Source organism: Solea senegalensis, linkage group LG6, assembly GCF_019176455.1.
Source record: "Solea senegalensis isolate Sse05_10M linkage group LG6, IFAPA_SoseM_1, whole genome shotgun sequence".
NCBI lineage: Eukaryota > Metazoa > Chordata > Actinopteri > Pleuronectiformes > Soleidae > Solea > Solea senegalensis.
In genome coordinates this window covers 5,972,647-5,999,747 of record NC_058026.1, presented here as the reverse complement: position 1 = coordinate 5,999,747, position 27,101 = coordinate 5,972,647, and the positions used below count along the sequence as shown (strand labels likewise).

The window sequence follows — 27,101 nt, the reverse complement described above, 5'->3', positions numbered from 1 at the left end:
AACAAAGAAATCATACAGACAGAGTAGTTTTTGGTTTTTGGACAAAACAAGACATTTGAGAACATCATCCTTTTGTAGGTTTGAGATATACTGATCCACGTGTTCCGACATTTTCTGGACCAAACGATTCATCGAGAAAATAATCATCAGATTAATCGATTATGAAAATGATCGTTAGTTGTTTAAACCTAGTTTAAACAATCAATCTTTTTTTTTTTGTTTTTTAAAATGTAATTTGTCACGCCCTCTTTTTCAGCGCTCCAACTACCTGCACAGGCAGGTGCAGGCCTTGGCCGTCCAGTATCCTAATGTGAGGGTGACCCCCTGGCGCATGGCCACCATCTGGGGCGGGGCCAGCCTGCTGACCATGTATCTGCGCAGCATGGCTGACCTGCTCGCCATGAGAGACTGGAACTGGGACTTCTTCATCAACCTCAGTGCGGCCGACTATCCCATCAGGTAACAGACGACCACCATACACCGCTGGGTGTTTCGGGAAAGGGTTGTGGGGTCGTCCTGGGGGGAAAGGTGGCCTAGTTATTGATTCAGTCATTCATCTTCATCCTCAAAAGACCCCTCGCAGGACAGGCCGCCAGTCTGGTGTAGTTATTTCTTTGGTTTGGAAGCAACGATACGACCGTGACATAATCTCACTGTGCTCGGCTCTACTCCACTGTCAATAGGTACTCATCTTTACTGACATAAGTGGTGCCACTAAAAGTCCTGTAGCCCACACTAGTGGATGAACAACAATAGTGGACAGTTCTCAGCCTCTATGGAAGAAATTCAATACACACACTGGTCTGGAGTCCTGTGGTTAACTGTGAGCTTTAAATACAGAGTCACTCCAAACTAAACAGATCAATGAAGTAGAGTCTTCACTTTTTTTTTTTTCATTCCCTTCTCTTTCACGTCTTCTCTTCCAAGTCCCCGCGCCTTCCCTCGCACTCCATTGAATGGCTTACACGGTGAACTGATTACAGTTTAATTGCCCCCGGGTCAATACCTATTGACTCTGCGGGTCTGTTGTATACTGTACGCTCCAAAAGTCTCCAAAACATCCCCCTTTCAGACGCCGTAAGAGGTAATTAAAAACCACAAAGTCCACGTGAACCGGACGTGTAGCAGGGACATAGGCTGTTGAAGATGAGCTTTCATGAGTTGTACTGTGTTTCTTTTCTTTTTTTTTTATGTGAGTTTATAGTCCTCAGGGAGTTCAGGGTCTGCTGGGTTTTTGATGTAACTCTGCAGCAGCCAATTAAAACCCTCCTATTAGGGGGAGAGTTATCTCCTCTGCACAGCCAGATGTCCACCAGTTGAATTTAGACAAGCTGTAAGAGCCACTGGGTAAAAGGAAGCTGGAGCTGATGTTTCCACAGCTGGAGCCAAGATGCAGCGGCAAATGCAGATGTTGTTGGTAGATGGGTTCAGTCTCGTTTTTTTTATCCTGCTTGCACCATTTTCGATCAACAGCAGTGACATTCTGTCTGTCTGTGTGTGTGTGTGTGTTGCGGCTCCTGTACATGTGTGCGTTATTATTCTGTTTGTCTGTCAGTGCGTGATTACAGGTATTTGCAAGTGCATGCGCCGAGTGACTGTTTTCCTCCCATCTTTTGCCACCTCATTTGCATGAGGGTGATGGTATTTTTTTTGAGAAAAGGGCTGACAGTGGAGGTTTTTAAGCCCCATCTGTTGGGAAATGAAACGATTGATGGAGCGAAGGAGGGAGCCGAGAGGCAGAGATGACAGCGAGTGAGAATAAACACTCAGGGAAGGGGAACGAGGAGGAACTGCATGTTTTGGATCCGTGCAATATGGAAATATGTAAATTGCACTCTTGTATCTTTGCTTAGCAAGTGCATTTGTAACCACGGTCTTCACACTGCGTATTTACCTATTTGAACTTGCAAATGTGGCCCTTTAAAGCAGTGGGCCTGGGTTCAAGCCTCTGTGTGGGTGACAATCCGTGTTACTCAAGTGTCCTCCAGCAACAAACTGAAATCCAATCAGTTGTTCTGTGGCTGAAAAATCCTCTTCTATCTCTTTGAAAAAGAGGATTTTTTTTCCCCCTTTTTGGGAATAAACACGTCGGCATTACATTATCATTACAGACTCACTATAGCCGAGGAAAACATGTTGGTATAAGCAGAGGCCGCACTTAAGTTGATACATTACAAGCTTTAATCTATTACTTATACTGATCCTATTACATTTATCCAACTAAAACTGTCCAACCTGCTCTAGTATTTCCTTTCATGACGAGCTTGGTCCAAATGGCCCCTGTCATGGTGTGGTCAGGAATGCGGCGGGGCTCCCCTGACCTGCACCGCACTGACTACTGCTGTTGTTATCAGCGGGACTGGAGACGAGCGTTATTTCCCCTCTAATTCCCCCGATAATGTCTGTCCTGCCGCATGGATGCCTCTCAAAGGCAAATCCAGAGCCCTTCACACCCGCAGAGGGGCCGAGTGTCCACGGGGAGATATACTACCGTGTGTGTGTGTGTTTCTGTGTGTGTCTGTCTGTCCAGAGAGAGGCCAGAGGATGAGTTACACACTTGCTTTGTCAGAGAGTACCACACTCTTTCACAGCTTTTATCTACAGTCTCCCCGACTTTACCTCTTCCCCCCCCTCCCCCACTTTAAAGCTCCTTTCATAGACTTTACAGCAGCTTTAAAAAGTGTGAGCTGTGTGAGACAATGACTGGCTGCAGGCACCATATCCTCTAATCTTTAAAAGATTTTCAACATCTTTCCAAGACCAGTATATGTTTTTTTTCATAATCATCTGTTTGTTAATTATTATTATTTATTATTTTTACTCAGCAGCTGTGTGGCGTTTATTCCCCTGTACGATGCTTTCACTGACACTGAATTTAAGACTGTGAAAGTATGTATATAACAGTGGCATAATGACGAAGTTTAATTGGCTATGATATTGAAAAGCTACACATTTTTGTATGCAAAGTAGGGTTTAGTGTCACAGCACTGTGTGTGTGTGTGTGTGGGCACCACAGAGTAGCCACAGGGCTGACAGTAAGTAAATTAGACCTCGCGGATGAGGTGACCACTCAGGTGGCAAATGTGGAGCGCGACATGAATTTCCCGTGCGTCGTGCATGCATGTACCGTATATTGTCTTGTCACTGCGCGTACTTGCAGCTACGCGGCGTTCAAGCATGAGTGTGTGGGAGGACGACACAGAGAAGACTGTGATGTGTCCGTGCAGCACATCTTCAGCTCGACTTTATGGCTCAGGACCTCCTAAGATAAGCCCCCCAGGCTGTGAAATTGCTCCTTCAAGAGAAAATGACATTAATATGCGCTTGTACCTCCCCCAGATCCGTGAGCTTTTTTTACCAGAGCTTCGCTGCTCTTTTTTTTTTTTTATAAAAGCCAAGCCATCATGCAAAACTGCACCACAGATGGAGCGTTGGAACCACTGACTGGGGCTTTTATCTTGTCTTGCTTGTGTATGAGAAAGTACAGTGCCCTATAGTGTTAGATCAACATGAAGTTATTCATCAATGTGACAGGACAAAGGGCGGTTGGATGACACTGACAGCATCCAAGGGCTGTGACTGATCTGAAGTGGCCCCAAAAAAGGATTTCTGTAAAACAATGAAGTCTCGTTCCTAGTATGAAGCATATGCAGACACGACCAGGTGGTCTCCTCATCCATTCATCCATCGTCTACAGCTTTATCCTCCACATGAGGGTCACGCTGCCATAGTCACACCCCGGACAGTTCGCCAGACCATCACAGTACCACCATAATTCCCCATATTTCATGTTTTTGGACTGTGGGAGGAAACCGGAGAACCCGGACAAAACCCACGCACACGCGACGAGAACTCGGTCTGATCATAGTTCTCCAAATGAATCAGTAGCAACTGGACTTGTAAATTCTTTGAAGATGTTTGACCTCTTATCTGTGAGGCTTCTGTTCTGGCTATTGCACGTATAATATTAAGCTCTAACGTACACATTTGCATTCAGCAGCAAAGACGGCACATATTTCACCCAGTACAGAGTGAAGGTTGGACCAGGTCCATTCATTATGTCATTGATTAGATTGTATTTGAATTCTGAGCGTAGCTGCCCCCAAGTGGTGAGAAGATCATTAATTGTGTGAGTAGGAAGTTTTTTCCATAGGAGGAAAGAGTAACAGTTGGATTCACTGTTTCCTCCAACATGGACTTTCATAATCCATGTCCTGCATTCTCACCATATGTGTACCTGTCAAAGTAAGTCTGTGTCTCTCATTTCAGGACCAATAAGCAGCTGGTGGCCTTCCTGTCCAAATACAGAGACATGAACTTCATCAAGTCCCATGGCAGAGACAACGCCAGGTGAGATGCATCATTTTAATCCCACAACAGCGCTCCCTGTCTCTTACACTCTGGTAAACTGCCTTTGTTTCTCTGCCGTACACACACACACACACACACACACACACACACTCCTGCCAGCACAGCGTGGTCACTGACTTATAATACAATTAGCTCCCCCATCTGTGACTTCATAAATTAACCTTCTTGGTGGGGTGAGCTGCAGCGGTCCCTGCCAGAGCGCCACGTCTCTGCTCCAAAAATACACAAAAAAACAACACATGAAGGAAAAAGACATTAAAAAATAAATAAAAAAGGCCCAGCATGATTGCATGAGTCAGCGTGACTCAGCGGTACCTTTTTGTGTTTGCAGTCACAGTTTTTTCACACGGTGCCGTTTGAAGGAGTGGGTTTTGTACCGGATTTAATTTGGTATCAACAACAGCAGCAGCATCTTTACTTTTTTTTAAATTGCCAATCAAAAATGCAGCATTAATCTCCACCATTGCAAGCTTATGATTAGACTGCTAAATAAAAACCGCTTGAAGTGTAAGTGTGTAAGAAAATATCGATACACTAACATTTTCTGACAGTGGATTTGCATTGTAAGTAAGCTTCTGCGGCTGCTAGGCTATCAACCAGGGACGCCCAAACAGTGTGCTGTGGACCAGAAGTAACATAATATATTTACATGCAAGTATTGGAATCCCAGGTTCCTTAATAAAATATTATTTTAGCATTAAAATGATAGATTACTTAGATAACAAGTTTACATTGTATGTTTCTGACAGAAAACTTTCATACACTTTACACAGTGCAGGTAGTTTAGAAGCATACACAAGAATTCACAGAATTCACAAAGGCCTTAAAGGAATATTTCACACTTGGTCCAATTCCGCACTTTTTAGACCCACTCGTGGGGGGGCGGGGCCTCATTCCCAGAATGTAAACAGTGTCCGCCATCTTTGCTAGCAGTTAAGCTAACAGGACCAAGTGTCACTGGTGGGCATGTTACAAAGAAAACAATGAATATTTCTCAACTGAGGTGAAACTGAGGTTGGGAAGCACAGTTTTTTAAAAATACTAGCCCTATTCTAGTAATACAAAGCTAAATGCTAATCGGTGAAGTATTCCTTTAAGAAATTTTAGCTCCAGCTTTAGCCTTTTAACTCTCTCCTCCTCCTTCCACTCTTCTCACTGGTCAAATAAATCTTTCTATTGTTTTAACAATGACGTTGCTTTTCTTAAATGTGACTATTTGGGAGGGGAACTGCAGTATATCACCTTGCATACAGTGCATCAGAATGTGCATATGCAGTGTATTGCATGACCTAATGTCACTCGCATATGTATACGTACATGTGTATGTACATGTACATGTGTGTGCGCTCCAGTGAACCACAAGGTCAGTACATCAACAGTTCTTTATCACCCTTCGGAGAGCAGAGGGAGCAGCTTGACCCGGGCCGACCCGAATTTGACTCGCCTCTCTCCAACACTCGATGCAGTCACGGCAGTAACACCATCCATTATGTATGCGGGGTGTCGCTTTTCTTGCTGTGGATAAAAGTCTGTAGTGACAAGTGTGAACAGCGCTCATCTTCGAGTCATGTAAGGGCAAGGACGGATTTTTGTAAAGGAATGTATTGTTTGGTTATTGCAAAAAGTTGGGTTTTAACCCGTGGCAGTTGCTTCTCTGCACTCGAATGAGCATTCGTTTTTTTTCACTCTGTTTTTCTTTTGCAAACAAGTTTGTTTTGACAAGAACTTCTGAAACTTTGTGGAAACTAAATAAAATGTAGGACAGTGCAAAAGACTTCATGATTATGCAGAAAAATGTTAGTATTGCTGGAATTCATAATAAACTAAATTCATCAAAATAAGGATCCCTGACTATTTTTTTATGTTCAGTTGGTGGTCAGTGGTATAACTTAACATTTCTGCGTGTGTTTATTAGGTTTATCCGCAAACAGGGTCTGGACCGTCTGTTCTACGAGTGTGACACGCACATGTGGAGACTAGGCGATCGTAAAATCCCGGACGGCATCTCGGTGGACGGCGGTTCCGACTGGTTCCTTCTCAACCGCATGTTCGTGGAGTATGTCATCAACTCCAAGGACGACCTGGTCTCCAACATGAAGCGATTCTACGCCTACACTCTGCTGCCTGCAGAGGTAACAGCGTTTCCCGCTTCTGCTTTTATTCCTAACACACAGACACACACACATACATACAAGGGCATGGATTGTGTCAACAAGTCAATGAAATATCAATGTAATCGTTCAAAAATATTGTTCTTTGCAGTCTTTGATTTGTTCTTTGCGATTCTGACCATGGGCGGGCCTTAGGAAACTGCCTGCTGATTGGCTACTGAGTTTTAGAGCGACAGCTCAATGGACCAGCAAACGAATTGTAAGGAAAGGAAATCGTCTTTATTGTCGATTATTTAAAGTTTATGATCTGACAAACGTTAGATACTTACAATTATAAATTCCAGACGGACAGCGACTCCGAGCCTGTGACTACTTCCGGTCCATTGAGCTGTCGCTCCAAAACTGAGTAGCCTATCAGCAGGCAGCTTCATAAGGCCCGCCCATGGTCAGAATCACAAACAAAAAAAACACGGCACAAAGAACAAATCAGGGAGGTAAATAACGAGTGTATTTTCAAACATTAAAATGATTAAATCGATATTTTATTTGCTTCTTAAAAAGTGTTGTTTGAAAGAAAGAAAGAAATAAAGAAATCCCCTTTTCCTAATTTTGCCTCTCCATGTTTTTCTCCTCTCTCTCCATTCCCACTTCCTAGTCATTCTTCCACACCGTGCTGGAGAACAGCGCCTACTGTGGCAGCATGGTGGATAACAACCTGCGCATCACCAACTGGAATCGTAAACTTGGCTGTAAATGCCAGTACAAGCACATCGTAGACTGGTGTGGGTGTTCCCCGAATGATTTCAAGCCTGCAGACTTCCACCGCTTCCAGGTAATCATAACAACTATAATATATTATATAATATTCCATGTAGTTTCAGGAGACTTATACAAGCCTGTCATTGCCAGTGACAGACGACATGGGATCCATCCACATGTATGTTCACAGTATAAATAGCCACACGGGCACTTACTGTTTACCTTATACCCGTCATAATATTTACCGTACCATCTCTTTTACAGTGTTGACGCGAGTAATCCTAGACCAAATACAGCAGGAGGAGATGAAATGACAGTAAAAGTTACAGAAAGGGTTTGACCAAAGTTCACTGGCGGTCGACTCAGACATCAGAAAGCATTTGCAGACAAGCACAGACGGAAAGGAAAGGGTTTTCTTTATGTTTGTGTTGTTTGGCCCTTTTAGCAAGCAAAAGACTGTGTGATGTATGCATGTATCACCTGGACGAGCTATAGTTACAAAGTGGCATTTTCGGAAGGCATTCGCTGAGCTGCGTTACAAGAGTGATGGATGTGAGATAAGGAAAAAAAAGACAAGATAAAAACCAGTCAAGACGATGTAAAGATGTCTTTACTGAAGGAAAAGGTTCAACGTTTAGGAGAAATTGAATATACTTCCTAAAAGAATGTTTGCAGAAGCGGGTCAGTTAAATCCATTTGGTTGTTGTAGCCTAAGATTTAGCCTTTTATTTACGTAGGCCACCATTTTGTGCCGCCATGTTTCTGCAGCTGCTGTAATGGATAAATGCACCAGGGCACCAGGCAAAAGCATACTATACAAAAAAAGAGGAGGAGTATCCTTTCTGGTATGCGAAGGCCACTTAATGAAGAGAGAAGGAGGTGTGAGAGAAAGAGTCCTTCGTTTGTTTCACCTTTAGATGTCACAGATTCCTACACACTGGACCTTTAAGGGTGAAATATTTAACCACGCAATAGAAATGCTTTTTGGAGATAACAGTAAAGCAGCATCTGCAGCTGGGATGCCGACAGTGAACCCACTCTGAGTGCTCTAGATATTACTCAGAGTAACCGGTTATGGCGCCTTGTGATTTTAAAGGGTCTTAAAGGGTTTGTTTGCTCCGACAAAGAACGGCGACTGATCCGTCTCACTCAAATCCAAACGTTGACTGCCGGCTGTTTGATAAATGCAGACCCCGGGCTGTAAAAAGGTTGCACATCCAAAAGAAGTTTGAACTTCGAGAAGTATGACTACAAGGGACACGTTGTGACCCCGAAACTGAAACTGCAAAGAACGTTGTCACTTTGGAGGATGTTTGCTGCGCACACACCTCCGTGTGTCGTGGGAAATCAGCAGCAGTCAATCTCTAAATTCTCTGCCCTCGAGGTTCTGTCCTCTTGTCCCTCTGTGTCCAGCCTGTTCCCATAGCTTTCAGAATCACGACGTGCTAAATTATGTCTCTGTTAGTGTGACCCTGAAAGGGGAAAAAATAAAATTACGAGTAGTTAGATCCTTTTTTTTTTGTGCCGTGGGTTTGAGGGGGGAAACGAGGGTTAGTCAGCTCCTCAAAGTGAAAGTGAGTGGCTGGCAGTAACTCCGGGAGCCCAGAGGAAGTCAGTATCACGGTTTGACTTTTAATGTGGAGTAAAAGCTGCGAGACAAATTGAAAGAATTCTGCCACAGTAAAATATCTGCCCCAGTCCTGAGCCTCATTTGGCCTCTTCTGTCCTTCACATACCAGTCAAAGTCGCCGCGCTGACCTCAGATCTCCCCTGACCGGACCTGTCTGCCATCTGTCTCGCCTCAGTCTCTGGCAGTTCAATGCCAACACATTACCACAGGTCCTTGGCACTGCTTCTGGGTCTGGCTGGCACCCTGGTACCAATGAAGTTCATCCCTGAGAACAAAGCAGCCTTTCCAGAAACCAGTCAAGCCAGTATTAATAGGTCTTAATATCCCATTGAGCTCATGCGCTTCCCTTTGAACTGGAGCAGAGGGAAAGATACAGACAATTAAAGTGGGCGACAAGTCAAGGTACGACTGCTGGATTTCCCACATGGTGATTTTGAAGTGCACTCATGGGTGTGGGAGTTACTGTGGGGAGGGAAAAGTGGGTGGTGTGCTTTGTGTATTAGTGCATCATTGTGAAGTAACACGGGGTGCAGTTGGGAAATCTGTTCGAGAAACAGGCTTTGACAGGTTGCTGCTTTCAGAAAGCTGCTAGAGGACGTGTCAGGTCACACGAGGTCTGGCACGGTGTACAAACAAAACCTCTTTTTCATTCGAAATCTAGAACTAATGCATCATGTGGTACCGCAGTATCTCACAGTCGCCACAGCAGCCTGAGAAACTGGTGAAGTCTGTGCCGCAGCTTCATTAGGTCTCTGGGTTGTTGTTTTTTTTTTTAGCAAATAGCACCGTGGTGTTTGAAGCAGGGTGACTATCAGTGAAAAGGGTTTTGTGACTGGGACTGAGGAGATGTTCTTTGTGTGTGTGCCAAGCTGAAGAGGCGGCAAATTCCGTGACGCGCCATCACCAACCACGTATGCAACAGTGTGGGAGAGGTAGAGGAGAGGGTGAGAAAGAGATGGGTGGAGAGGGGGAGGCGAGACAGGGTGACACAAACACACACTGTGCAGTAGTGTTGAGGAAACAGATGATGCATCGATGGACAGGTATTGGCAGCGGTTGATCTGCCGTGTGGTGTTTTTTCTTCTACACAATATAACCATATATATAACCAATATGGAACTTGATGACACCGTTACACCAATTACCATTTTGTATCTTTAACTCCGTTCATCTTTTAATCCATCATTCAACTGATCTGATTGGTGGAATAAAAAAAAATACTGAGCACTGTGTCCCAAGTTCTCGGCCAGTAAATGAAAGGATGTCAAAGCGCTGGGACTGAAGCAGGAAGGCAGACGAAGAAGAAATTAGCATTTTTACTTGATAAGTCTTGGGTTCCCACTGATGCTGATTGGAGCCGATAAATAAAAAACAACACACACACTGCAGAGATATTTTACCCGGGAGTGAACGCAATTTACGCACTGATCAGAACATCAAGGTCTTAAGTGTTTTTAGACCTCTTGACACTGGGTGTAATTCTTGTGACGGATGCATAAAGTGACCTGCAGTCCCAGTAAAATTCAAGTGCACCAGTTGTTTTCACCAGCTCTCGTATTTTCTTCCTCTGTAATAGTAATAACAAAGAATTGAGTTCTGAAAATGAACAGTAACTTTTCTTCTCCTTCTCACGAGTCGTTCCCTTGATAATCCATTTAAACATTGCAGGCTGTGTATGGTCATGACCGAAATTATACTTAGTGGTTCCTAAACTTTCAGACTGTACTTGTGAGTTTTAATATGTTAACCATACTGGATCCTTCCCACCCCCAATTACACATATTCTTTAATTAGAATAATTTCTAGAGCCCTGAAGGCGCACATTTATCTAGTTAATTAAAAAAGAAAAGAAAAGAAAAGCCAAGCGGTGCAGATGTGAGAGAAATGTGTGAAAAGCCACTGAAATAAAGACGTGAGGTAACGTAATAGTTGATATATTTGATTCTTTTTGATTATTCTCAACACCTAGTTCACACAGTATGCGCCTTATGTTGTGCAAGACTGAGGAGGAAGTAAATCTGATTTAATGTGCATAATAATTCAATCACTGGGAAATATTTACCTCCCTTTTTATCTGCTGCCTGCCATCACCTCGGCTCTACTCTCAATTTGAACAATTTTCTACTCTCTAGTCAGCTCACTCGTCACATCCCATTTGAATCGTTTGATGTTTAATATCACCCCTCCCTCCCCCCCGTTCCACTCTCCCTCCGCAGCAAACGGTGCGACCCACCTTCTTTGCAAGGAAGTTTGAAGCCAGTGTCAACCAGGAGATAGTGAACCAGCTGGACACCTACTTGTTTGGACCCCATCCCCAGGGAACGCCGGCGCTGAACTCATACTGGGAGAACGTGTACGACGAGTCTGACGGCGCGGCCAGCCTATCGGACACGCGGCTCACGTACTACCACTCCTTCTCGCGGCTGGGCCTGGCCAGAGCGGCCGCCTCCCTGCAGGGGAACCCGAAGGATCACAGCTGCAGGTTTGTTTTGTTGCTCACATGCAAATACACCCTGGCTTTTTGATTCTGTGTCCGTCGTCACGCGGCACACCTGCGTGCACCTCCACCTGTTCTCGGTGGAAGAAACCACTCACAGCTGTGTTGGCGCAAGAAACCACAACACTTATAAAAGGCTTTTGTGTCTATGTTGATGTCTATGCCTGTGATCGCATGTCATGGAAACACGATGACAAGGAAAGCAACAGGGAACTCTGGGTAATGCTATTCATTTTGTTACAGGATATCTTACTCTGTCAATTTCTCCCTGAGATAATGAGGTTATATAGGTCAGAGTGTTGAAAGCTGTCCCTTCAGGCCGCTGTGTTATTAGTGGAAATGTATGAATTCCTGAGTGCTGTTAACATATGTGGTTAAAATGAAAAGGGGAAAACCACACTGCGCTTTCATATTTGAATCGCAGAATGGAACATTTCAGCTCGATGCACTGCAGCAGGCGTTTCCGCGGCATGTATCTTTCAGTAGCAGCTGCTGCCGGTTCCTTTCATTTACATGCACGCCGATGAACCTCCGATGCAGAGTGGTTAAAAAAAAAATCAAACTTGAGACTAAATAAATGTGCTCGTTTTAAACAGGAAGCAGAGGTGAGAACTGCTAATTAAGGTGACGGGAATGTCTGCGCGGCTCGTAAAAAGCGCCTCCGCTGGACAAAGAAACACATTACAATAGAAAAAAAGGGAGTCTTTTAAAGACAACAAAAAGCAATTTGACTTTTCTCCACTTAAGGGAAGCGGTTAAATGATGACAAACGCGGTGCGGTTTCGTCGGTGGTCATCAAGCTGCCAGGTCTGCTGTTTGTTCTACTCATGAAAGTCTCACACTCGGTGAAGCAAAAAGCAACACAAAACCTATCATCATGTGTCAGCTGAGACGGTTTGATCCCTGTTAAGTGGGGGTGACAAGTATCCCTCCTCCCCCCTCCTCTACAAAAAAAAAAAAGAATTGTGTCCTGTGGGTAAAGCCAAGCAGAGAAAGGAAGCATGTTTTCATTTGTCAGACCTCAAAACATCCATCCATTACAGCTGTTTCTATTCATGCAGTGCATCTGTTAAAGAGAGTGAGCGAGAGCAGACCATGGGAAATGTGCGTACTGTACGTGTGTGTGTGCGTGTGTGTTTGTGTGCCACTGCCAGGAAATGAAACTGTGAGGAGAAACATTTCCAAACAAACAAACCTCACGAGCAAATCAAGTCTTTAATGTTTACATGAAGCTCTTTTAAATGGCGGCGAGGCGAAAGGTCACGAAGCATGGGAATTGAAAAATGATGTGCGCCCATGTACAGTATATATATATATATATATATATATATACATATATATATAAACTAAAAAGATCAAACTAAGATATTACTCAGTTGTACCTAGTTTGAGGTTCTACACCAATAACGACACTTTATTCAAAAGTATAAACACATATTCATACTTTTTAAACAAACAAGCTCCTCTTAATTCCCCAATACATGAATATACTTAACTAACTTTTGGATAAGCTATAATCCGTATGTGTGTACTCAACACAACACAAGGAAATTGAGCTTATTGATCGAGAAGCTTATGGCAGCGCTAACAATGAATAAACTCTCTCTTTTTTATTTCTACAGTTTAGAGAGTTTGTTGTAAATGTCCTTAAAGAGTTTATCTCGACACTACAAAGCCGTCTTCTGACTGAGTGTACTTTGTGGTGTTACCGTTTTCATTTATTGCAATGAGGAGATAAGATCCACGTAGTGGATCATAAACTTAAGTGCAGTGGTTACAGTTAAGGAGTTATTTACTCTTTACTTTTTCAGATAAGTGCCTTTGTGAGTCGATTTAAATGGTGGCACAAATGTCGCCAAACTGAGGCAAACCATTAAATAATGTCGTCAAAATGTCTATTTGTGTTAAAAAGTTGATATAGTAATGTTAGTGACTAATAATCTACTTTTATATCATTCAGTCACAGTGAGACATTGTTGATATGAGGCTGAGCAAAGAGGAGAAATAGAAACTAAAAAAGAGCCCGGTGATTTTCTTCTTCTTTAGCCACAGTCTTGTTTATAGGCCCATTAATTAATGCACACTGTGTGTGTGTGTGTGTGAGATGTGAGTTCACAAGGTTATTTTTGTTGTATTGATTTGGAATTTGTCTGATGAAGCCAAGAAATTAAAACCAGATGATGATAACGAGTCACAGCAAATTAGTCTTCATCTGGCGTCCTACATTTGCTCTGTGTTTGTGTTTGTGTGTGTGTGTGTGTGTGTGTGTAGTTGTCCTTTTATAGGAACACCTATCTCAGCACTAATGCGTCGTAATGCAACATCAATTTATCGCAGGTGCAATAAATCCTACCTTCATGGAAACTGTGTTAAAACGGCATTGACTCCACTGTGGGATCGTTTCAGCAACGTGCTCCTGATGATCCAACAAAACAGTTGTTGTTGTTTTTTTTCTGTGTGTGCGTTCAGAATTTAGACATGTTATTAACAGATGGATGGGTTTGTCCCAGTGTGAGGCAGCAGCAAAGGAGAGGAGGAAGAGAGAGAGAGAGAGAGAGAGAGGTGGGGGATATTTGGCTTTTAAGACGCCGCTCTGACTAAGACTGTGGCGTAAAGGTCTGAATGGAGCTTCTGTGCAATGCTACGCCTTGGCCCCTTTTCCCAGCCTCGCACACTGGCATCCACACCACATCTCTTTTGGGAAACACAAGGCAGGAGGGAATGACAGCCAAGGGATGAGGAGGAGAGGAGAGGAAAGGAAAGGAGAGGAGAGGAGAGGTGCAATGTGGAAAATGCAAATGGGAGAACAGAGACGAGAAAGAGAGAAAGACACAGAAACCAGCATCACGGGAGGAGGGAGTGTGCACCGCTATCCTTTTGGGAGTAAATATTTGCTGTTCTGCTTGTCAGGGTAGCATTTACTGGGACGGGTTGACTCCTGGTCCTTTAGTAGAATACTGATGAGGACATAGGCACTGAGGAGCAGGGAGTGTGTGAGCAGGGTTTGCATGTGTGTGTGTGTGTGTGTGTTTGTGTGTTTGAGAGGAGGAAGCTGAAGGAAGTACAAGAGACGAAGGATGAGAAATCATGAGTGTGTGTGTGTGTGTGTGTGTGGGGGGGGTGAGTGTGCAGGAGCAGCTGTGGTGTGTTTCCCAGCAGTGCCCACACTGGACTCCTTCGGCTTTTCCAGATCTCACTGCCTCGAGGGCACACACACACACACACACACACACACACACACACACACACACACGAACAACAGCAAACAACAGACTAATCATAGGGGCAAGACCTTCATTTGGCTTCAGCTGACTGGATGACCCAGTTCAACTTTGTTCAGCAGACTTGCGATACGTGGAGTCGTGTGTGCGCGTGTGTGCGTGTCAGTCCTGACTGTTGTGTGTAATTGTGTGGAGCTGGCAGATTGCTGTGGTCTCCACTGTCTTGTGTCTTTTCAAAACCGTCCGTTCCACTTCAGAACGTCAGCAAATGCTGCCGCAACCAAACACACTGGAAAGCGATAATTAGCGCGGAAGAAGTTTGTTATTTACTTTTCAAAGATACTTGTGCTTTAATTAAGTGTTTACCAGCCCATTACGCATGTTTGATCTACTTCTATAGTCATGTGTGGGCATAGAAATAATTAAAAGCCCCCATTATCCAAGTGTGGTCACACAACAAGCCACACTGATAGGTCCAGTGTGCAACATTTGGGAGGGTTTACTGGCCGAAATTGAATATACTACACAGAGGTATGTGTAAGTGTGTAATTGCTTTGAAATAAAAATTGTTTGGGCCTTGCTTTCACTGCCATTCTCTCACAGCATTTTACCATTTTTGGTTACCATGCGAAAGAAGAAAAACAGCTCTGCCCACGTAAACCTGATGCTTAGACCGACAAAGAAGAGGGAGGAAACAGCAGAGAGTGTGGGAGAGAGGACAGAGGTGTGAAGGAGTCAGTGCATGACGTTAGAGAAATCTAACTGTTGTCTTGGTCTGACCAAAAACGGACATAAAAATACATGTAAACATGTTAGTCCGACTGAAATATCATGAACGCCAGCACGAGGAAAACATGGCAAAATCCAGATTATATGCTCTGCCTGCTCAAAGAATTTAATGTGTATGGATGGCAAGAAGACTACGTGAGATACATGCTCGATATTGTCCCAATTAGCCACCGGCTAAGATTGTGTTGGTTTGTGATGTAATGGGTCAACCTGAAAACGCCCAATTCTGACAAGCTGTAAGGGGGAGATCACCAGACACATTCAATCAATCGATTCCCCAACGGATAAATGGCTCGTGCATGAAAACGTGCTGAACGATAACATCCGTTTCACCAACTGTGGGTCTAAAAGTTCTATTAACTGTGAGAGTACACTAGCATTCAGCCACATTAGCATTTCCAATGCTAGATATTCTTCTCCTTTTACTCAATTGGCCCTGAAAAGCACCACATTGTACACCAGCAGGTACGTCCGCCGCTGTCAGGTGTGCTAACGAATTCTCACTCTCTGGATGCTCTCCCAGGTACTTCCCCATGGGCCACCCGGTGTCAGTGCATCTCTACTTCCTGTCAGACCAGTTCCAGGGCTACCTGATCCAACACCATGCCACCAACCTGGCCACGAGCAAGCTAGAGACCATGGAGACCTGGGTGGCACCCAGGAAGAACTTCAGGATCACCACTCCTCCAACCAGCGCATTCAGCAGGTTGCAGTTTGCTGAGGTGAGTCAGCATATTGGCTTGTGTGGCGTAGCATTTATTTAATTTACATTTAAGTCACACATTTGGCAAGAGTCACAGAACAATCAGTCAGCGGTTGCCAGCATCAGGAAATGAGTTCCATTAAAACCCAAAGCACCACACAGGAAAAACACAGCTATTCAGCACATAATTAGAGGTGAGATATACAGCTCATTGCCATGGTGACCTTATATTCATTGCCATGGCGACCTTGCCAAGACTCATAGTGCTGCGTCTCCACACATTTAAAATGGTGCCTGTAATGGCCTTGTAAAATGTAAATTGATTGAATTCATCTAAGTTTATAGGGATGAGCGCGTCCTGTGCTGCTTATTTGTTGTTTCTTAATAGAACGTCTTCTCACCTTCACACTGGAATGCTTCCCTTGATTGTCTTGTTATGTTAATCTGTGTTTCTGTTTACCACAAGGCCTGTTTAGGATACAGCCACTGGGTTGTGATGTGACAGCCACCAAGTGTCTTCTTAAAAAGGGACAAAATTAACTGAGGGAATGTAAATTGTGCTTTTACTCGGGTTTATCATGAGCTGTTTTGTAGGAGGCAGACATGTCAACAGATTTGTGAATGAATTTGTTCATGCCTTTGGAGCACCGTCTCACACACATGCTCACACACACAAAATCCCGGTTTGACCTTCTTCTACAGTCATATACGCCACTCCCACTGGTCAAAAAAAACGGTCTAATCCTGCCAAGGTTCCCACGGGTCCTTGGAATGCTCTCATGGGTCATTGAAAATGCTAGAACTTTGTGCAAGAAAGAAGTTTAAGTTAGTTTAGGTAAATATCTCCCACCTTTCTTACAACGCCATGTACGTAGGACTAGGACTAGACTAGGCAGAACAAATGTCGAGTTGTAATTACAAAGACTGACTTGAACCAAGATCCCAAGGACAGTTACTTGTCCTGAAGCGGAGCGTGCTGCAAATCAATAAAAGTAGACCCCGTGGGCAAAGCAGCGCTTACAAGTTGCCCTCCCATCTGAAGCTGAATTTGATGAAATTCGTCCTGGAAAGTGCTTAAAAAGTCCTTGAATTGAATGTCAACCAAGGTGTAGGAACCCTGTCCTGTGCATGGACATGGTTTTGACCAGTGGGAACGCAAATCCTGGGCGGACATGCTAATTTCTTCTTAGTCTGCTTCAGTTTCGGTAACGCTAAGATGCCCATTCATCCTCCAGCTGTTAGCATAGCTGTTAGCGACTTGTGACAGCACTCACTATTCTTTATTTGCACTAAAGTAATTCTCTCGCCTTTGAGTTTGAGTGAGGGAGTAAAGTACAAGAGTAGATCATACAAAAGAGTAATGACTTTAATATTGTCACTGAGCTCGGTTTACCCAGGTTGACAAAAACGGAGTGTGAAAGAGGCTTTAGCGTGAACTCAAAAGGCCTCCATATGCTCATTCTCCATAGGACTGCGTCTCACTAAGCCCTGTTTGTGCTTCTATGTTATGAAACCGCGAGTGACAGAGAAGCAATATGAGCTGTGGCTTTTATCTGGATGCCCAGCTCAAAGGAAGCCATCGCTGTCTGGCACCGTGGAATGGCTGTCAGTCAGTCATTCACTCAGTCAGTCTATCTGTCAGTCAAAAACCAAGAGCAGAAACAGCTTAAACAAGACAGCTGCTGCGGCAGCTCTGTACTTTTTGTCAACTTTGCAGATATGACCCGTTACATTAAGGCTTTATGCTGGATTTTGGTAGATAAACCATATGGCCGGGTTAACAGCGTGTTTCCTGTCCTCGTTCAGATATATAGGAAGACAGATGTGTCTTTCTTCTCCACTCGACTGCTGCCTCTCAGCAGCCTTTATGGGCCTTTTTACAGCATGATTTAGTGAAGGACCACTTACAGCCGGCACAGTTAAAATTAGTATTTCACCTCAAGTCAGATTTGACATTGAGAAGTATATTATGCTGCGTTGGGTAAATCTTATACAGTAGAATGACTGGCTTTGACTGATGGTTTAGTCCTCGCTCCACCACGGTGTGTAACATATAATGTGTGCCCCAATCACTCTGTGGAGGAGGATGTACAGTAGAGTGCAGTGGGCGACGACACCTGCAACATATGATGCTGTAATCTAAGAAAATTATGATATTTAATGTACCATTTAATCAACATGCTTAATGAATCTGACACCCATATGTTGTCTTATAAACCTGAAAGAGAACACAAGAGCAATTATCTGCAGGAAAGAATGTGATTTCAAAGTTTAAAGTGACATTTTTTCACCAGTGTATGTTAAGCTAAGCAACCTGGAGCTGGTTTTCTTGAACATTATCCCATCAAAAACGATCTATTTTGGTATGTTTTGACGCACGAACATGAAGGAATCTACTTTTGTGCACTCTGTTCTCCATCCTCCCTTCCTTGGTCCATCTCTCCACAGTGCATCTTCATTAACAAGCAGCCATGCGTCTTACCCATAGACCCTGAGTCGTGATATGTTGCCCCGGGGAGCCTCTAAAGTCCTCTAATGCTGCTGGCGAACACCTGTTTTTGATTACCCCTCACAAAAAGTGCCAATAATAAGCTTCCATACAGAGTTTGAAGGAACATTCATGCCCTCTGGTTTTAAGCACGGACGGATGCAGACGGGGACTGTCCACAAAACTGACGGATCAAACTGACCTCCAGATGTCAGACTATAGGCGCCGGCGAGCCAGCGATAGAAAGAGTTTATGAGGTCGCAGGGTCAGGTGCAAGAAATGGAAAAAACGTGAAATACAAGTTGGGAGCGTTTAATGTTTTCTATAAAGTGAGATGGGAAAATAGGCAGATAATGAAATGTGTATTAATATAGGAAAAAGATGGTCTACCTTAAACCTAAATTAACTGTTTTCTTCAACAGCCTTTCAGCAGCAAAGATTTTATCAGACATTTCATCGCAATAATTATCTATTATAACTGTTTTCTTTTTGGGGTTTTCCAAAGAAAATGTTAATGAGTTTTAACAAACAATGGTTGTTAGTCGCTGATGTTGATGAGAGGAAACTCTGATTAATCAAAGTGAGTGAGTGGAAAGTATGAGTAAACCCCTGTTAGTGCCAGGGCAACACAGAAAAGAGGGGGGAACGTGGGAGTGTAGAGGTCACAGTGAGTTTGGATCAGCATTCGTTTCACAGGAGCATGTTCCTCTAAGTATACTGTAGTTGCTCTAAGTGAAAGAAGGTCATAAGCCTCTGACTTGGTGAGCACCGATAAGGTTATTGGTTATTGGTCTTAAGCTAAAGCTCATTGGGCAAAGGCAGCAAAAGACAGGTTAAGAGTAGAGGTCATCGTAAAATATACGCCGTGGCTGAAACGGGCCACAAGTTAATCCCTGTTTGACCCACTTTCATAGTGGAAGGCAGACTTTCTTCCTTTGTTACCTTGAAAGTAATCTCCCAGAGAGTGATACCTCTGGCACGAGCGTTAAACTCTGTAAATGTAGCTAAAACCCCACCTGTCAATAGTTATGTATGGTGGCATGTGTTTTACACCTTTTTCCTGTAGTGATGAGGATTAGGATTGAGTTTTGCTTGTGTGGCAAAACAGCCACCTCGTGTGTGAGCCTGATTAACTCGTGTGTGTGCGTCAGTGTAGAGTGAGAGAGAGACGGGCTTGGACGCCGCCCTCCTGTCGGCTGCACTGGTCGTGCATAATTCGTGCCGCATGTTGCCAATTATTGTACAGACATGAACTAGCAGCAGGTCTCGGGGGAATGCTGTGTGAATGCTGTGAGAATCTCCCTCTCACAACTCTGGCGTTAGTTGAGCGTCTGCAGTGGATTACAGTGAGATTCATCTGTCAATAGTCCCTTCATTTCTTTCTGGAGCTTAGAACAAGAGTGCTGCCAATCAATTGAGGATGTAATGTGTGCCAGCGTGTTAGCCTTGAATAAAGTAATGAGCTCCAGAGGTGCCAGACAAGGGAGTTGATTAGTGATTTAAAGAGAAAAGGACCAATGCCAAGGGGCAGAAATGGCAGAGGTCAGTTCAGTAATTGAGTGGAAAGTGAGGTGCGTTTTATGGATGGTTAAGACGCGCACGCGTCTCTCTGTGCGTCTCATTTATTTCCAAGTTGTGTCTATTTATACTTTGCATCGCGATCTCAATTCTCAGAGGATGTGATACAGAGTCAGTTCCAGTCAGCCATTGATCGTGCGGCGGGGCGTGTTAATCAACCGCCATTGTGAGGATGCGCGCTTCCTAAAGCCGCCGTTCCTCTCACGTTTCTGCCAATGCACCAGACATCATTCACTGTCAGCGTGTTCCTGTTTGTGTGTGTGTGTGTGTGTGTGTGTGTGCACTTTTGCTCCCCTTCCATCACCGTCTCCGCCATCAATCTGGATCACTGCGTGTGTCTCATTTTCCATACCACGTAGGTTTCCATTCTCCGCACTTCAACACACACACACACAGATCACACCTATTGAATTACCGTCGTCACTGTAATGATGACATAAAACGACATTTATGTACCTTTTTCTCTTCTCTGCTTTATTTAAATTCAGCTCACGCGTCTTTGCCGCAGGTTAGAATCAGCTTTCCATCCTCAAACCATAGGCTTAGATTAGAATTACACAGCTGGCGATTCGCAGTTGAGTCAAACTAACAATCCGTCAAACTTGTGCACTTACTTTAAACGTTTACGTAAGCGTGCAATATGTATTATCTTAGATTGGCTCATTATTCCTCTGATAGTCCTCCAATGTGTTACAGGCTGGCACCATGCCGTATGTCTCATAAATCACCAGTTGTGTGTGTGTGTGTGTGTGTGTTGCAGAGACACAGCAAATGCAGATGTAACGTGTAAAAAGTAACTCATGTGTCGATCAGGGTTAATATTAAATAACATATACTGTAAATGTTGATTTGTGTAAAAAAAATAACTGCTGAAAATAAGAGGGGGTGTCTAATCTGTCCTGAGGATGGATTGCATTCAGCTCAAGAATGCGGTCACATCCTGAAACCCCCTCCGAATGTGGTTTCTGTGCTCATATCTGAAGACACGATCTGCACTTGGCGTGATCTCCCTGTAATCCGAGCGTCACTCAGGACGGATGTTAGTCTTTTTGTTGACTCCGATTTCTTTCAAAAAAAAGGTTTGTGGTCATTTATAATCACTGCCTCTGTGTGAGGTCAGGTTGTAATTGTCATCATTGTACTTTCTGTTATGGACTATTGCTATTCACACTGGACACTGGTGGTCATTGCCTTTCATCTCTCCTTCTATTGAGCTGAAACACAAAGGGATGCTGGGATACTGTTGGGTTCAAGTCATTAGTCTTCCTAAGCCAGGTTGTTTGTCAAAAAAAAAATACCAGTTAACAATGGACAAATTGACTCAAATGTGCAGAATGAAACAAACGGGCTTGTCAGCATGTGCACATTCAAGGCTTATGTAACGCCTGTATTGAGGACTGGGCTGGCGTGTGGTGCTGTTTGATGAAAAATGCATGCGGAAGATAATTTCCCATGATAAGTCTGTGTAGATGTTGGTAATCTCAATAGTATGGTGAAACGGTGGTACAAGTACACAGTGTTATTTATTTATGATCTCTGTGCATTATCTTCAGTCGGCAGTAGGAGCGAATTTACAGATACTGATCTGGTGCTTCTGCTTCCCCTCATGTTTATGTTCTTACCCACATTGTGTCACTCACTCTCTGTCCCTGTGCTCTCTCTCTCCGCTGTCAGATCGGTACAGAGTGGGACGCCAAGGAACGCATGTTCAGGAACTTCGGTGGCTTAATGGGGCCCATGGATGAGACGGTGGGCATGCAGAAGTGGAGTAAGGGGCCCAACATCACTGTCACAGTCGTGTGGATCGACCCCACCAACGTCATCGCAGCCACCTATGACATCCTGATCGACGCCAGCGCCGAGTACACTCACTATCGCCCGCCGCTGAACCAGCCGCTGCGACCCGGAGTGTGGAGCGTCCGCATCCTGCACCACTGGAGTCCCGTGGCGGAGATGAAATTCCTTATTGCGCCGCTGACCCACCACAAACGCCAGCCCATACGTCAAGGTGAGAAATCTTAAGCATCTTAAATGATAACTGACTGTGTTATATGTACATGTGTAGAACATGGCTGTGCTGTGCCTTTACAAAAGATTCCCAATGTGTCACATGTTTCACTACACTGATCGACACTGTGCAGTTTGAAAAAAAAATCCTTTTTTAAGGAGTTGTCTGGTATCTTTTGCTTCTTTTATAGAACTAAATTTATTTCAAAACTGCACTTAGGTATAGTTCAGAGTAAAATTTGTATAAATAAATAAAAAAAATAAATAAATAAAAAGGTTGGCCTGACTTGTATGACCAGCAAGGAGGCAAAGGAATAAAACTAAATTGGACACAGTTTAGATAAATAAAACATTTCTTCATGCACCTAACTATGTTTTTGTTTTTGCAGAGAAAAACATTTATCAATACACTGTATAATTATATGATCTCCTTCCATTTACATCAAATTGATGTGTATATATGTAGGTAAAAAACAATACAAGTACATTTAGTGGATGCATTTTGGTAATTATTAAGGATGGGAATCAGTAGCGGTTCCATCACATGCTTCACATAAATGTAAATCAGCAAAACGATTTTAGCTGAGTCATGTATGGGCTGTTTATTTCTTCTTTTTGGGAGAACAATATTTGTTATTATGTCTTTGAAATGACTCAGCACAAATGTGTTGTTAACAGCGCCATACGTTCATAAATAGTCTAAAAATCTAAAATGACTATAGGACTAATATTTGTATTGGTAGATACTCGAGTTTGTGATATCGGTATCGAACACAAAAAAGTGGTATCGTCCCATCCCTAGTAATTATACTTATTTACCGTTGCTTAAATAAAATGAACTTGTCATTTAAAGCTAATGTTTTGACCCAGTAATTAATCACATTAAATTTACAGCATTTAAAAACCATCAGCTTTAAAAGCATCATTGTTGTGCTGTTTATATTCAGGACGTTATAACTGCTAAATGCAGAGCTTGCATACACACACACACAGTGTTGCGTTGTGTTAGATAAAGGCTATATTCAGCTTACAATCTCAGTACTGACACCAACAGTATAGCGTTCACTGTGATGTGACACTGTAGGTCAGGCCCAGTCAACTAGCGGCCTGCGGGCCTCATAGGGCCCTTTTTCATTTTCCTACAGCCCGAAAACTGTCTGTAAATGAAGCCGACTTGATGACAAAACTCACCTATGAGCTATTTTAAGAAGAGCAACTGAGTCTCAGCGGCTCTCATCTGATTTGGCTACGTCACGAGTAACGAAGCTAACGCCGAAGCTAAAGCGACACAAAGGTGACTCAGAAAATAGTCAGTCCCAGAGCGAATGGACAGAGAAATATTTATTGACTTCACCAACATGTACAAGCACCGAACTGGTGTAACTGTGTAATCATGACTGCACTGTTGTGCTAAAAAAACGCACAAACTTAAAGTCAAATTATGGCTCGTTTTTTGCCAGTTTTCCCGAGGGCAGGGAGGAGTGGGAGATCACTGTCAATCACTGTGTAAACTGTGTAGAGAAAACAAAATCCTGCATGTCTGTTGGTGTGGGACTGTCTTGAATGTCCGACCGTTCAGTAAAATAAGGATTTGTTCCGTATTTGAAAGCTAAAAGACGCGTTCCGTATTGAACAGATAAGGAATGCACGTCCTTCTGTTCCTTATTCTTAACTAATCAAGTCAGCGCAAAACCATGACAGAAAAAATGACAGATTAATCCGCTAATGAAGATTGCACGAAAATAAAACCCTCCCTCCTGCTGTCAGGCCCTCTCCATCTGTCTGTCATTCATCACTATCCAACAGAAAATGGGCACTCTTTAGTTGGTGTGTCATAGCAACGGAGATGCGGAGACATGTAAAGGTAACATGGTGACAGAAGGATATACTGCTCAGGCGACAAAAAAAGATTGCAAAACATATAATAAAATGATTATATTGATTTTTAAACTCAAATTTGGTTCATAGAAAGTTCCGTACATTGAAATACTATTGTATTAACAGTAAGACTTGCATCTTTTACTCAACCGTGAAAAGTGTGTAGTGCCATTTTCCTTATTTTCTTATCAGGAAGTTGGCAACCTTCGTTCAGTTCCTACAACATTGTAGTGCAACAAAACATGAAATAACTGTTTTCTGTACTTTATGTTAAATGTTTATCTTTCATGGGAACTTGAAGCCCTGAATCAGGCTTGCATTTCGACTGAAAACATTACCTTTACTTGGTAGTTGGGGTGTGGGCTGTGCCCGATGGCCGCGAGCTGGTCTAATTCCACCCTGACCTTACTGGACAATTTGACTTTTGTAGCCCCAAGGCAAGGGTGCCAGTAAAATGGTTATTAATGGTTATTAATATTCCTGATGGAAATGCAAAGAAATACACACCACACCTGACCATTCCCACTGGATGGAAACACGTCTACAATGTTCTGGCACCTTACTCCGCAAGGTCTGAACTCAAGAAAAGTCCTCACAAAGATACAACCTCACACACCCACACACACATACGCTCCAGAGCCTTGTGTTTGCATCGATGCCCTTTCTAATCAAGCCTCTGGGCCTCCGCAGACCCTGGTTGTTTGTCATAAAGTCAGCCCTAATAACCCAGCGAGCTGCTCATACATACTAAACAGAATGTTAAACAACAGAACACTTAGCCCTCCAAAAACAGTGACACAATTAAGTCAATCAGTCAGCATGGATAAGGGGCAGGGCTTGATTGTGCTAGTCCATAAGCAGCCAGTTTGCTCGGAAAGTCACATGAGAGTTGAGGACGTTTAGCTCCCGCATAATCACGTCTTTCTCCATTTAATAATCTCCCTGAGCCGCTTTAATGATGAGGAGAAACAACAAATAAAGTTAGAGCCGTTGTCTTTAGCCTGAGTCTCCGTGGAGCTGTGTGATATAAGCAATGAGCATTAAATATGAATCACTAGTTTATGGGTGTTTAGGTTCATCTGCATTACAAAACTCGGCTCTGGCTTCTCATTTAATTCTGCCCGGAGGCGTCGGGGGCCTGATGTATCTCCTCGTCACCTGTCTAATCAACTGTCTTCCCAGCTGCGCTGTAGCTCACTTGTAGGATCAGAAGTGTCAGTTGCCTGTTTTATAGGCGCGACGCTAAAACTAACGCAGTGGCGTGTAGCGGAGATAAATCCTACGTTTATGACGGTTGTAATGTTCTGTTTCTGTTGAAAGAGTGAAGTAAAGGAAACGTCAGAGGCAACACTATTATGATATAAGTATTCCAATTTAAAGTAAACTCTTACAAGTTATAACTACACAATTATAACATCAGCAAAGTTGTCAGAACTTCTCAGAACCCGAACCCAAACCTGGATTTGAACTCAAGATTTGCAATTTGAACCTTCGCCTTGTTGACATTTGCAATTGTCACCTACAGCCAGGCTCCTTTTGGACGACACCGGCTGTCAATCACACTATTGTCCACTCATAATGATGTGACGCACTTCACAGCGTCTAGTTTCCTCTTAATGGGGACATCTTCTTGACATCATGTTCTACTTAAGAGGAAATGAAACTAGATGAGACCATTATGAGGTAGCCTCATTTTACCATAGACTTCAATTCAAATGGAGTCATTTTTGTAAGCAGTGGAGTCGCCCCCTGGTGGCTGTTCAATGTATTCTTACTTTCAGGTTGTCCCCAGCTGGCAAACAGAGAACGTCCCTTTTAATATATGGTTTAGGGTTTCATCCCAATAGTAGAACAGGGTAAACCTTTTTACTGGCAAAAACACAAGCTTTGTCAGGACCATTTGTCCTCACGGAGACCAAACCCTGGTCCTAATGAGGCAGAACTGGTTAAGTATAGGTCTAAGATTCGAATTAACTGGTTATTAACCAGTGCATTTACATGCATGTTAATAGTCCAATTTTAGTCAGACTAAGACAATAGCTTGGTTTTCTTCATGTCATGTGAACACGTTAGTCCGAATAAAATCAAGCCACTCTTGATTGGACTAATATACCTGGATAATGCGATTCATAGTCCGATTACTCCTGCATGTGTACACTTTGTCGGACTGGAGTCTTTCTTCCTTTCTTCAACCCAGCAACCACAAGAGCCACGCGCTATCACGATTAACATTTACAGCAGGTCCGAAACATACAGAACCACAGCGCGGTACATCTCACCGTCCGTCTCGTTGTTCGCCGTTTGTTTTTCTGTGACGTAAAGAGATACGGCGGCACCGTGGAGGCGGAGTCAGACTTACATGTTTTTCCACCGCATGTATACGCAAGTTCTCCAAATGTCTGTCTTAGTCGGACTATGGCCTTAGCTCCATTAAACTGTGCATGTAAACATACTGAATGCAGGGTGAGGGTCTTTAGAGGAATAGCTGAGCAGACCTGTGTGTGTGTGTGTGTGTGTGTGTGTGTGTGTGTGTGTGTGTGTGTGTGTGTGTGTGTGTGTGTGCGCTGCTCAATCCACCCTCCTGTAATTTACTGGCATGTCTGGCAACCGGTTCCCCCCTACATGCAGTGCAAGTAAAACTTAATGGCGTGGCTTTCCGCCAGCATTGGCAGCAGCACACACACACATACGCACACACACACACACATACGCACACAACTCTACACAACATGTAAAAGACTTTGATAACACACACACACACACGTCTCCCTCAAAGCATGAGTTAAGCATCGCCTTGCCACACGTCTGGCTGCATCTTTCTGTCACCGGTGCATGAAAAGCGCTGATGTCTGCAAACACGTGGGTGCGAGGGAGTTTGTGTTCCACTGCCACACTTAGAAGGGACGGCCCGAGCCCCAGTTAGAGAAGCTGTGAGGAATTTATAGCTTCCCTGGCTCTCAGGGTGGAGAAGGTGTTTCAAGGAGAAGTTTTGTCTACAGATTCCTGTCTTCCTGCAGAGTTTGACCGTCATGGCAAGAATGAGTGTGCGTCTGGGTATTTTTCTGACTG

The 27,101-nt window shown here is 43.6% G+C and overlaps 1 protein-coding gene across 1 annotated transcript in view; it reads left to right on the top strand.

Annotated features, from left to right (window-relative positions):
• The window catches only part of LOC122771480 (xylosyltransferase 1-like), an 82,875-nt gene that overhangs the window by 53,421 nt on the left and 2,353 nt on the right, over positions 1-27,101 (top strand). The window contains exons 4-10 of the mRNA XM_044029074.1: positions 257-459; positions 4,270-4,350; positions 6,287-6,503; positions 7,138-7,314; positions 11,088-11,353; positions 15,902-16,100; positions 21,822-22,155. Coding sequence (XP_043885009.1) covers positions 257-459; positions 4,270-4,350; positions 6,287-6,503; positions 7,138-7,314; positions 11,088-11,353; positions 15,902-16,100; positions 21,822-22,155 — 1,477 coding nt within the window. The remainder of the gene's footprint in view (positions 1-256; positions 460-4,269; positions 4,351-6,286; positions 6,504-7,137; positions 7,315-11,087; positions 11,354-15,901; positions 16,101-21,821; positions 22,156-27,101) is intronic.